A 12,662-nucleotide genomic window follows, 5' to 3' on the forward strand; every position below is an offset into this window, starting at 1 on the left:
AAGTACAAACATGATTATTATTTCTTAGTGTGGAATTTCCAGATTTTTCACATAAACCAACAGTGGACGTAACGTTTCAGATTTTTTTTTTTATTGATTTGAGGGTTTTCAACAACTCACTTTTAGGCAAAGAAAAGGATAGTAATTTAGTAATAATATTACATGTTTTAGTTTTACAGGAAAAAAAAAAAAAGAAAAAACACGTCTGGACAGAACCTAAGTAATGAACTATGTGTACACGCTTTTGTTACAAAAATTGGGCATAACTGTGGCTTTTAGGGAGTTGGGTAAAAGAGGTACAGGAAGGGGAAAAAAATATCACATCGATACATATACTCACCCCGCTGTTTTACAAAGATAGTCCCCGACTCAATCCCTCCCACCCGTACAATACCAACAATGATAAAAGAAATGATACTTGGAGTAAAAAACAGCAAATAATCAATATATAATAAAATATAATACCAATTGTACAGTACACTCCGGTTATTTCTGTTGTCCTTTTCAAATCCTGAACACATTAACAGTTTGAGTCGTGTTTTCTCTCCGTCCACGCCTCTTTAAACAATGACAAAAGTAGTGTACATTAAAAACAAGTTCACGAACACTTTTCTGTTTTGTCCCAACTCCTTTTTTCTCCTCCTTCGGTCACTTTAGCACATCGACTAGGTATTGCCTTTTTTGTGACAGAGAGACCCTTTACCGATTTAATAAGCACTCTTAGACCGTCGGGTCAGGATTTTTCTTTTTCTTTAAAGATTAATTTATCTTGAGGGCAGATCTCTTTATAAAAAAGGTGAGAGATTCTCCACTGGGGTAACAAATAAACACATACAGAGCAAGAGACACGGACTATACTGTTTAACTGTGAATAATGTGAAAACAATTTGAAAAAATAAATCGGTACTAAAAGGTACCTCACTTCTACAATAGGCATCCAATCCATGTTTATGCGCAAACACTGCTAAAGGGAAGATTAAAAATAAAAAAAGGATGATGGAAAGGACGCTGGATTAATGCATTTGTCAAACAGGTGCTACTAAAATCGTCACGTGGTCTAAACTTCCTCCACCTGAGGCGAAGGGGGGCGGGCAGATATTGAGGGTGGTTCTGATTTTGGGCCTTTTGAAGTCCACGTTAATTTATCAACCACCTCTGCTGTAGTACGTTAGGACCGGGAGGGGTGTGGGGATATTACAGTAGTTACACTAACCCTCCCCATCCTCCCGTCTTTTCTGTTAAAAACTTGCTAGCTCTTGCTTGCTTCTTGGATTATTTAAAAAAAATAAACATAAAAACATTCTAGTCTAGAAAACTGTTTTTTTACTGACTGTACTCAGTCAGAACTGTTGATCTCTCAGGCTGGACCAGAACTGGGACCGTTAGCTGAACCGGTGAATGGTCACTATCTGACTGGTCGTGTGACGGCTTCACCAGTCCCCAGGCGCCACCCCCGCTGCTGGTGGTTGGCCCCCGACAGCAGAACTTGTGGCGGGCCAGAAGCACCGGGTTCCAGAAGCGGTGTCGGCATTTGCGGCACTGGAATGCAGCTTGTTTTAGATGCCGGCCCCTGTGTTTCAAGGCTTTGTGTAATGAGCTGGTGCGTCTCCCACACACCTGGCACCGCAGACGGGCGTGGCGGCCTGAGTTTCTTGGCGGGTGCCTGGTGGCGTAGTGGACCAGCAGAGAACCCTGCTTGGCGTATGTGGTGCTGGGGCAGATGGGGCAGGGGAATCGCTTGATGGGGATGTCCATTGAAGTGAGCCCGGTGACTCTGACCGCACCTCCAGACCACGACTTCACCTTCATCACGCCGCCCTTTACCCTCAGCTGGGCCAGCATCTTTTTTTTGTTGAGCTGTGCTTGCAGTTTGCCTCTCCTCTTCCTCAGCATCAGCAGCTTCCTGCGGGTGTCTTTACTCAGGGGGACGCCCACCAGCTTTCCGTCTCTCATGATGCTGTGGATAACCACTCGCCTTTTTTTTTTTCGGTGCTTTCTTGTTTGCCCATGCCTTTTTTGGAAGTTTTTTGAGCGGTACTGAAAAGGGTGTTGCAGCTGCTGCTGCTGTTGTTGCTGCTGCTGCTGCGGTTGCTGTTGTTGTTGCGGTTGTTGTGGTTGTTGTTGCTGCCCAGAGGCCCCTTGATGCATGTGCGATGACCCAGCATAGTTGGGACCTGATCCAGAATCATAGAAGAGCGGCGAGTATCCGGTGGGTTGGGACTGGTTGACACGCTGGCCGTTTCGGTCGAGGCCATGCTGAGACAACTTGTGGCGTACTAGGCTGTTGGAGTAGGCGAAGGCTTTGCCGCAGACTTCACAACGAAAGGACTTTTCCAGCCCGACTCCGCCGCCATGGACAGTCTGTTGATGTGCCGTCAAATGGAAGTAGTGGCGGAAGGATTTCCAGCACACGGTGCAGGTATAAAGCCTCTGAGAGGGGGTGCCATGTGTTGGAGACTTCTCTCCTTGGGAGCAGGATGAGAAGTAGTCAGAGGTCCCTGAGCTGGCGACTTGACTGATGGCAGCAGCAGCAGCACCTTTGACTCTCCTCCCCTGGTTGTCGATCTCTCCTCTTCTATGCAGCTTCCCGTGTCTCACCAGACTCTGTGCATAGGCAAACATCTTCCCACACAGGTTGCATTTGTAGTTTTTTTGACCAGAGTGCACGGTGAGGTGCTTGGTGAGGTGGAAAGGCTCACGGAACATTTTACCACAGACGTCACAGGCGTGGGGCTTCTCCCCTGTGTGGACGCGGTTGTGGCGCCGCAGGGTCTCTGCCCTCCGGAAGCGTTTGCCACAGATCTGACAGCAATACGGCCGTTCTGAGCCGTCCCCCGGAGGAGCCGGGCTCCTTCTTCTCCTGACGATGCTGCTTGGGTCCCTTTTCTCTCTGGGCTTCCTCGGCCTCCTGGGCTTCGTGTGGGGCTGGCTGGGGTGGGTTAAAGGCATGGTGGAACCGTTGAGGCTGGATGTTGATGAAGGTCCACCCATGTTAAACCCCAACCCCCCCAGCAGGCCTCCGATGATATCCCTCCTCTCTCCTTCCCGGCTTTCTGTGTTTATATCACAGGAGGCTGCGGCTGCAGCAGCGATGGCCGACATCGCACTGCTGGTGACCTCATCCTCCGAATCATCCAATAGGGAGGAGAGGGGGAGGTGGGGCTGTTGTTGTTGCTGCTGCGGTGGGTGGTGGTGGTGATGTTGCTGGCTCTGAGGATGGGGATGAAGAGTTGGGGCTAAAGGGGCCTTCCGTAAAGTTTGGTTGTTCATGTCACTGGCTAGCGTACTGTCTGAGGGGTACAGAGACGATTGTGATTGTGATCGTCTGTAGTCGTCAACCACGCTGTTGTAGGATGACTGGTTCTGGTAGCGATTTCTAGAATAATCTGTTGCATACTTGTCATTTGCCATTGGTGCTGCATCATTTGAAATTCCTACCCTGTCTCCACTGCTTCCCATCTTACTGCTGCTGGGGTTGGATGAGGCACTCCTTCCAGTGCCAGTCCGGTTTTTTGAACTCCGAGGAGGTTTTCCACAGGCACCCGAAGCAGCATGATTGAGGAGAGAGGTGCTCTCACGGAAGCAACGCCCGCAGGCCGGGCATCGAAAAGGCTTCTCGTCGTGAATCTTCTCGTGTCTTGTAAGCGACTCTCGACGGTTGAAGGACTTTTGGCAGATGTTGCAGACAAAAGGCCGGTTTTCTGAGTGGGTGACACTATGTTGGATAAGATGACCCCTCTTTTTAAATCTTTTCCCACACTCACCACAGCAGAATATCCTCTCTGGGCTGGGGGAGTTACAGTCCGACTTCCTGCTTTGGCTTTCTGGTGTCAGGCCGTGGCTGCGGAGATGCCTTCGAAGGCTGGAGAGGTGAGTGAAGGTTTTACCACATTCACCACAGTGGTAAAGAGGTTCTGGTTCGGGCTGGCCAGATGAACTATTACTGTGGCTTTCTCGGGATTTGGACAACTGTTGGCTACCGTTGGCTACAAGCACAGAGGTGGAGTTAGAGGAAGGAGGGGCAGACGAAGAGGAGGAGACAGTGGAGGATGACTGCGATGAGGATGAGAGGAGAGAAGAATGCTGTGGCTCGCTTCCGATGCCACTTATCCCAGATCCTCCCCCCACGAGGCCTGACGAGGAGCTTTGACTGTGCCCACTCGAGCTGCTGTTGTGGCAGTTACTAACACTGCTGCTGCTATGGCTGTGACTGTGGCTACTACTTTCCGCTTTCCTCTGCGGCAGGTAGCCCGCCATCGCTTTTTTCCTCCTGCTCCCTCCACTTGACGTGGATGTAGACGAGCTGTCTCCCGCCTTTCCTGCATCGTCTTTAGAGAGCGACAGGTGCAGGGGCAGGGGGAGGGGAAGACCGGCCTCTTGCTGCATTAGTGATGCTATTTGGTTAGAGGAAAGGACTGGAATGCCTTGGAAATCAAAGCCACCCAGTGGGGCAGGCTGGGGGGCCGGGTGGAGAGGGTGCGGGTGGTGAGTGTGGCTGTGTGGATGAGATAAGGCATGAGGGGTCAGCTGTTGTTGTTGCTGCTGAGGCTGTGGAGCTGTGTGGCTGTGGCTGTGGGAGGAGTGGAGGGCTGGAGGAGGGGCCAGGGCCGAGTTTGAATCCGTGGCCCCTTGGCTCAGACCCAGACCCAAGTGGTTGTGAGTGCCTTGCTGGACGAGGAACTGCTCCAGGCTGCTGTTGGTGGGGACGCCGGACAGGAAGTACTGGTTAGCCGCAAGCATGCAGCTGAACTGCTGGTGGAGGCTGCGGGGGTCAGACTGGCCGACTAAGGGGACTGCAGTGCTGCCAGAGGGGTTGTTGGAGGCTGAAGACGTGGAAGGAGAGGGTGAGGAAGAGGGGGGACCAGGGGAAGGCTGGGGGACAGAGAGACCTGGATGCAGTGGGGGAGGCGGAGGCGCAGGTGTGACGACCCCTCCGATGACCCCTGCGCTTCCCCCGCTGCTGCTCCCACCAAAGTCAAAACGTCCCATCCCGGAGTGGAGCTGCTCCTGTGCCAGCGCCGCCTCGGCCGGGTGAAAAGGCCGCAGGAACTGGGGGTACCCCGACGAGGAGCTCCCACTCCCGCTGCTACTGCTGCTCATCTTACTGGACTTTCTGGAGCTGTGGGACGAAGAGGACGACTGGCTCTGGTGGGAGATGGGCGGGGGAGGGGCGCTCATTTTGGCGAATAACGACGAGGAGTCAGCGAAGGCATTACTCCGAGAACTCTGGAGGGATCCCAGTCCGAGGCCGGACAGGAGGCTTCCAGAGGTGTCAGCGGAGGGCTGGTGCTGCTGTTGGAGCTGCTGCTGATGCTGCAGCTGGACCTGCTGCTGGTGGCTCAGTTGTCGTTCTAATCCAAGCCCTTTGAACTGGTGGGCTTGGTGTCCACTTAGCATCTCTAGAATGTCCATCGGGTACTTGCTGAACTGAAACATCTTCAGATCTAGCAAGGTGCCGCAAAGCCACGTACACAAAGTCTTTAACTGCTGAAAACAGCAGTCGACCCTTGTCAACGTGACAAGGTGTGATTTTCAGAGGTAGTCCAGGTGTGACTCCCTCAAACTTCCAACAAGCCACTTTTAATCCACCAAAAGCCGATGCTTGTTTTTGTCACATAAATGATTCACTAATGCGTTTACTCTTCATTCAAGAGTGAAGCATTCAAGTGCTTCTGTGGGACGTTACAAAAAAAGGTCATAAATAGGCAATAAGCTAAACTATACTAAAAAAAACAGTCTGTAGTGTTTCTTTCAAGTGTTCCATAACCGTGTGCTGATTTTGGAAATAAGGTCAGCAAGTCCCATGAAGTGGAGTGTGTCCGTTACTTCAGTGGAGGGTGAACCACTGCGTCACTGCCCGTCTGTCCCTTCATGGAGTTCTTCGGACAGCCTGAAAAATGAGAAGAAGAAAAAAAAAGACAACAGTGTTTAGTGATTCAGTGACTTGATACGGAGAAGATAAACTAAACAGTTTTGGCACAGAGAGTTCAACAACACTGAACTGCTTTTCTTGCCCTCGGTGCCTCAAAATGCAGGATGCTTAACGTCTCAAAGGAGAAGCCTCCTGAATAAACAACATCAGTGATTCAGCTGAATATAAACAGTTCAGGTTTGGCTGAGAGCACATGCATGTTGACAATGTCCGACTATAGGTAAGACAAAATGTGTCACTGTTTTCCCTATATACACTGAATACCCCTTGTTACAGCTATTGTTTTGTATTTTCTTTTACAAACTCTACATTTGATTGTTTGTTTAACCAGATTAAAAAAAAACAACAGCTGCCTGTAAGCGTATAACTTGACTTTTGAAAAGTGTTATCTTAAGTTTTTAATCTTCTTTATGGGCAAACTGTGCCCGGCTGTATTTTAATGTTGCATATTAAAACATGGCAATACACAAGGTTATTTTTGCTTTAACGTATTATTACATTTGCACAGTGACTGGCTCCCTATAAACATCACTTTCACGATGCAGTTTTGTCCGTCACTGGGTCTGAAATCTCTCGGGGAAAATGAAGACTGACAGACGATGGATGCGTCTAACTCAGATTGTTATTGATTACGACTTTTTAAACAAGTTTTAACGTCTTCTGGATGTCGTCTGATGAGCTGTATGATCTGTTTCTCTCTACCGTCCCCGCGGAAATAAAAACAGGAAGGCAAACTCGTCTTCCAGCAACATGAAAAAGTCAAACACCAAGGTTAAAAAACCTGCATAAACACGCTAATTTTGGTGTAAACGTGGTATTATACATAGACTGGATGAATGAACTTTAAATGTGTTAATCACATAAATGTTTTGTTGTAATCAAGAAAAATAAACACTAACAACAAAAATAAGATTTGCAAATTCTACATACAAACTTTCATTTACTGGTTTCCATTTATGAAACTGAAATGTTTGTGCAATATACAAAACAACCAGTTATTAAAATAGTTGTTTTTTTTATTACTTTATATTGTGGAGATACCGTTCAGCTGATACATTTCAACAGTAGTGAGTGTGACAAGCAGAGCCTGGAGAGGGAAAAGAAAAGAGAGCGGTGGCTCAAAATGCCACACGACTCCTGTCCAGCTCCTGCTGGATAACATGGCTGCCCGTCGGCTCAAACACACACACACACACACACACTCGCACAAACACACACTCACACACACACAGCTAAATGCCAGATAAAAAAAGGTGGTCTGGTGGACAGTGTCTTTGTGTGTGTGAGAGGGAAAACGTGCTGCTGAGACTCGACATTCAAGCTCAGTTAATCCCCTTCTGTCAAACATTCAATCTGATTGGCATTTTTCATTAACTTTCCTGATTATGTTCCTGCTCCGTGTCTCCATCTCCAAGGTTTTTTTATAAACAATTAGGGAGGAAATGTATTCATACAAATGTGGGTCACCACACGGAGCAGTAGCTCGATACCGTTAGGCCATCGAGGAATGCAGCACTTTGCTATTAATATAGAAAGTGATGTGTGTAGTGTCATTTCTAGTGTCTGATGTAACTCAGTCGTGAAGCACTGGACACGCAGAGCGGTTGCGACTGGTCTTCGACAAAACGCACCTATCTTGACAGCAAATATGACGTTAATCTGATTACAATGACGCCTTTTGTTACGATAAGAAAAGACGCGTATCTCCTTCACTGTAGGAAATAACCTGCCCTTTTCTTCCTGTCCAGAACATTAGCATAAAAGCCCCGAAAACAGAAATCAGACATATGTTCCCGTTCGTCTGACTCGCCTGGGTGACACATCTTTTTAATAAACCGGGGTTAATTCTGCTCTTCACTCTGACCTTCCTGTGGCTTCCTTCCACAGAGCGCTCGACATGAGCGGCTCTCCCCTGAGACAGAAACCAGAGAAGCCAAACATCCTCATGTGTGCTGTCACATCTGCGTACAGTCTGAAGCTCAGCAGAGCGACATCAGGGACGACGTAGGCTCACCCTGCATCTAAGAAGTCCTCAAAATACAGCAGAAATAAGACTGATAAAACCCAAACTAAATGCTGATTTCCTCCTGAAACATACTGAAATCTGCTGTTACTTAAAGCTGGTTTGTGTCTGTGGAAAACTCCTGAATGCTACAAGGAGATAACAGCTGGAAAGCCGATAAACCACAACACTTAAACAAGTGGTGAAACCGTCCTCTGGCTCCTATAAGCGCCGTCGCTACGTATAGACGCCGTTTCCTGAGATAATCCCGGACATCAGATTCTCTGAGCGTTCTGGTCGGGCGTGCGGTCCAGAAGCTGCAGCCAGCTTCAAATTGAAATTGACAAAAACAAACATTTGTCAACCGTAACATTTACAACAATCACGCTCCCCAAACACAAACCACAAAACAAACTACTCGGCACAAAAGCAAATCAATCTAAATTCTGCTCAGTTACCAGTTTGCCTCACTGGGATGAACAACAACAACTTAAAAACAACACAGACTTTTCTTAACTTTATAATAAATATGTAATAAAGAAAAACACAAGCTTCACCCTGAAGACACAAACTGCAGCTCCACAGATGTGTTAATTATTCTTTAGTTAGTAGCAGGGTGACGTGAGGCTGCTGAGGTAACTATTCACACCTGTTACATCCAGGTGAATGCAAGAAACTAGCTGGTAGGTTAATGAGTCATGAGTTCACGTGACACTATTTTAACCTTCAAAAAAAAGTCCCTGCTTGTTGGTTTATTTCCAAGGAATCAGCAGCTAAATGATCAGCAGCCTTTTTTACCAAAGAAGGGAAAACAATAAGCGAACTGCACAACGTGTAGACAGATTATCGGGGCCGATATTCAGCATTTTTGATTATTTGTATAGGTGGTTTTTCGGTATCAGCCGTTAAAATCCTTATCGATCGACCCCTGCGTTGCACTAATCGTATTGTAATAACGGTAATATTCCGATATATTGATGTAACGAGGTCATACATCACACACGGCAACGATAAGGAGCAGGTCGAGTACAGCGAGGACCAAAAACTGTAAGAGTCTGTTCCTGAGTAATAAGACGCCAAATGTCTGGAGCGTCGGCGCCTGAACGAGCTTCTCTGTTGTGTTTGAACGGTCGATTGTTAAATTGTTCCACAAACAAAATAATTCTGTTGTGTTTGATCTTTTAAAGCCCTACTTACCGAGGCACTTTCAGCCGGACGACGAAGGTTTTTTCTTGCGTTTTAAACATTACGGCGGAAACACAGAAGGTGAAACCACCTTGACTGCTTCGTATCAACAACTACTGTACGTCTTCATCAGTAAATCAACCGTGAGACATCTTTCCCTGAGAGTTTAAGTGTCGCTCTTCTCCAACATGTGAAAAAATGCACAACTCGTCGGCGTGCAGCGCTCCTGAACGCAGCAGGGTTTCTATCCTCGCCCTTGACTCCCATTTTCAGGTCGCGGGAATCTCACGACCAAAGCAATTACAGAGCTGTCAAGCTGTCATGTGAAATGAAGTATGACATGCTGCTGTTTTCTATCTTCATGAGCACAGGGAGCGCAAACTGGATGTGATATTATACATTTACTTTTTTATGTGTTTCAATGTTGTGGTTTCAGAAAACGTCCTGTGACCCTGACGGCACTTCAGAGAAGATCTGGAGCGGAGGTGGTTTTTAAAAGATACTCTGCTGTAAGTAGGTTTAACTGATGCTGATGATATATCGGCCAATAAATTGCATTACCGGCTAATTATCTGTGTCAGTGAAATTAAAGCCAATATATCCAGGAGGAGGGAGGATGGATCCACGAGCATTCACACAACATATCTTATTAGAGCCGTGGATTATTAAATCTTTGCTCGCTACATTTGAGCCTTTGTTAACCTCAGGTGTGCAGAAACTACAGGTCAGGAACTTCTTTTTAAAAACACAAAATTACCGGTTGTGTTACTGGTATCAGCTCGACTCGCCACAGTGGTCAGTGTTACCTGTCTTACACAGCGATGACAGTAAAGGTCTTAGAAACTAACATTACGTCACAACTCATGAAAATGGCGGCCCTGTTGATTGTTATCGTCCGTCATCCCCCCGCGTTAGATGACACAGGACACAAAATTTAATACGACAACGGTGGCTTGGGATGAGTAACCTCGATTGCTGCTATATGTTGGATATACTGACGGTGAACCGAAGCTGTTACATCCATCAGTGCTCTCTTCAAATCCACCAGACTACATTGATAATAACAGTAATTGTAGAACGTGTGAATTGCTGCTCTACCGCCGCCTTCGTTATCAGTTTGTTTGTAACGTCAGTGATTTAACACATCAAATCGACCTCTCTACACCTGTCAGCGAGCCGGTCAGAGACCCTCGGGGCTCTCTTGGAGCTCAGCGAGCATCATTTTGATGTGATAATTTACCTGCGTCGCACGTTTACATGTGGGGCACACTGTCACAAATTCGGCGCGTGTAGTTTTAATGCGACATATTGGGAGGCGAGTATTTGTGTCACGTCCCCGGCGTGTTCAGGCCTCGAGGAGAGCTGACCGACAAGATGATGGCGGAGGATTTGTTTTGGATGTTAGATTTAAATAAATACTTAAAGATAACCTATCAACGCTTCTTCTAACAGTTTCTTCTTGTTCCAGTAATCCAACAGACTGTTTAAAAACTACTCCCTGACATATTTCATACTCAAGCGCCGTCAAAAATGACTTGTTTTGCTCTGTAGATGCATTTTTGATGGATGATAGCGGTGCTGAACTCATGTTTCACCACTTAAATGCTTTAAATTTGGAGATTTTCTAACTTAACAAGCCTGGCGTGGTCGGTAACACCTGTGTTTTCATCACATCCTGTGCATCAGCCAAGAGAAGCAGGTAATTAAAGTTTAATAACATCCTTACATGGCTGCTGACAGTTACACGAGTGACCTGTAAGTACTCGGATCAGCTGATGCTCCTGCAGAAGTGACCAGGTGTGTCAGTAACCTGCTGACACACTGTTCATCCTACTTGAAGATAACTTTGTCCACACTGACACAAGCAGCATGCGATGACAGCTCACATACAGTAATGTGCACCTGGATTAACCTCCCTGTTAATGCCGATAACATCACACAGCTTGCGAGTGGAGCACAAGCGACGAACTGAAGCTAATCAAGCCGAGTTTGACAATCTGGAGGTGTGTGTGATCGCATGTTGTCTCCATCTTACCGGCTCATCCACAGGTACGGAGCCCCCGGCTGGACCGCAGCTGCGGGGGGGGGGGGGGGGGGGACACTGCTCGCTTTCTCCGCCGACAACCGGTGACCTCAGGTCGGCAGCCTGAAACAAGATGTACCGATGAGGGAGCGTGTTAGCCGGGTAGAGATGACTGATACCACTCGCTGCTAGCATCCCTCATCGCTCAGCTAGCTAACAAAATGTTGCACATAACGGTCGTGAACTCGCATAATTAGTGCTGAATGTAAACACTCGCAGAGGGAAAGGTGTTTTAAATTAAGTTAAAACGTGTTTCACATCGTTTATAATCCTGATAACAACAAGTGAAAAGATATATAAAGGGGGGGGGGGGGGGTATCCCAGCGCTGCTAGCAGCTTAGCTGCGCCGTTAGCTTCGCTTAGCATTGGCAGCTAGCACAATTAGCCGACACGCTACCTGCCTGTGAGCGGCTTTTGTTTTTGTTTTTGTTTGTTTTTTTTGTTTGTTTTTTACCTTGTAGCACGCGACGACCGGCTCACACGCGTGGAAGTACGAGGGAGAAAACATGGAGCTGGGAGAGCGCCGGGAGAGCGGGGTCCCTACTGCCCGTCGGCGGGGCCTTTTTTCTTCATCCGTGGAAAAACACTGCGAGAGGCCTGGCTGTCCATCGGCCCGGGAGGGCTGCTGCTGCCTTTCACTCGCTAACAAAAACTATTTCCGCTGGCCTGCTGCTCCGCCGCGTCCATTGTCTGCCGCCTCCGTCCCGCAGGCTCGAGCGGCCCCGCAGGCTCGTCTCCTGCCCGCACGGCGCCTTTTGTTTTTTTTTTTGTTGTTTTTTTTTTTTTTTATCTCCGTCGTGTTTTTCCCTCTTTGCTCTCCGCGGCTGCTGGCCGTTTTCCGCCCTCGTCGGTTTCAGGTGTCCCCCCGCTGTAGTAGTCGACGCTGCTGCTGCTGCTCGCGTTAAAATGGTAGTTTCCTGTCTGCATAATGGTTCCGGGTAGAGCCCGGCACAGGTCGGTCCGTCCGGCCGCCGCCGCTCCGCTCACAGCCGCCTCGGCCCCCGCGCCCGCGAAATATGCTTTCTGTCCGGCATGCTGCTCATGAATGAATAAACAGCGCGCGTGTGTGTGTGTGTGTGCTCCCTGTGTGTGCGCGTGTGTGTACGTGCGCGCGCGGGCATGCATGTTTGCACACTATTACACACACACACACACACACTCTCTCTGAGGGGCTTAATGACAGTGTGTGTGTGTGTGTGTGTGTTTTCACACTAAGTGTGTGAAATGTTAATGAGTCAATTAAAGATATCATTACGGCGCGTGCTGCATAACATTACAGTGTGTGTGTGTGTGTGTGCGTGTGTGTGTGTGTGTGTGTGTGTGGTTGAGATAAAGAGTAGTGAAAAGCTGAGATTTTGCAAGTTGGCTTCACTTCCAGGAGTGTTTTGCACATGAACGTCTATAAACATGTGTTGTTGTTGTTGTTGTTGTTTTTGTGTTGATATTTTGCATGAAAACAG

The 12,662-nt window shown here is 47.8% G+C and overlaps 1 protein-coding gene across 3 annotated transcripts; it reads right to left on the reverse strand.

Moving 5' to 3' along the window:
• Positions 1-69: 69 nt before the first annotated feature.
• On the reverse strand, positions 70-12,208 carry LOC140993660 (uncharacterized). 3 transcript variants are annotated; one of them, XM_073463167.1, is made up of 2 exons: positions 11,657-12,208; positions 70-5,890 (listed from the first exon to the last, which is right to left on the reverse strand). In XM_073463167.1, exon 2 carries the CDS (start codon positions 5,434-5,436, stop codon positions 1,324-1,326), a length of 4,113 nt encoding a protein of 1,370 aa, XP_073319268.1. In that variant the 5' UTR covers positions 5,437-5,890; positions 11,657-12,208; the 3' UTR covers positions 70-1,323. The 3 variants fall into 3 exon arrangements, 2 of the variants coding, with proteins under 2 accessions (XP_073319268.1, XP_073319267.1); XM_073463166.1 differs by lacking the exon at positions 11,657-12,208 and adding an exon at positions 11,155-11,209; XR_012178676.1 differs by lacking the exon at positions 70-5,890 and adding an exon at positions 11,207-11,265.
• Positions 12,209-12,662: the final 454 nt, after the last annotated feature.

The sequence above is a fragment of the Pagrus major genome, chromosome 3 (assembly GCF_040436345.1).
Source record: "Pagrus major chromosome 3, Pma_NU_1.0".
Taxonomy (NCBI): domain Eukaryota; kingdom Metazoa; phylum Chordata; class Actinopteri; order Spariformes; family Sparidae; genus Pagrus; species Pagrus major.

Excerpts from the sequence above, each read along its gene's own strand:
- LOC140993660 (XM_073463167.1), bottom strand. The coding sequence starts at position 5,436 with ATGTTTCAGTTCAGCAAGTACCCGATGGACATTCTAGAGATGCTAAGT.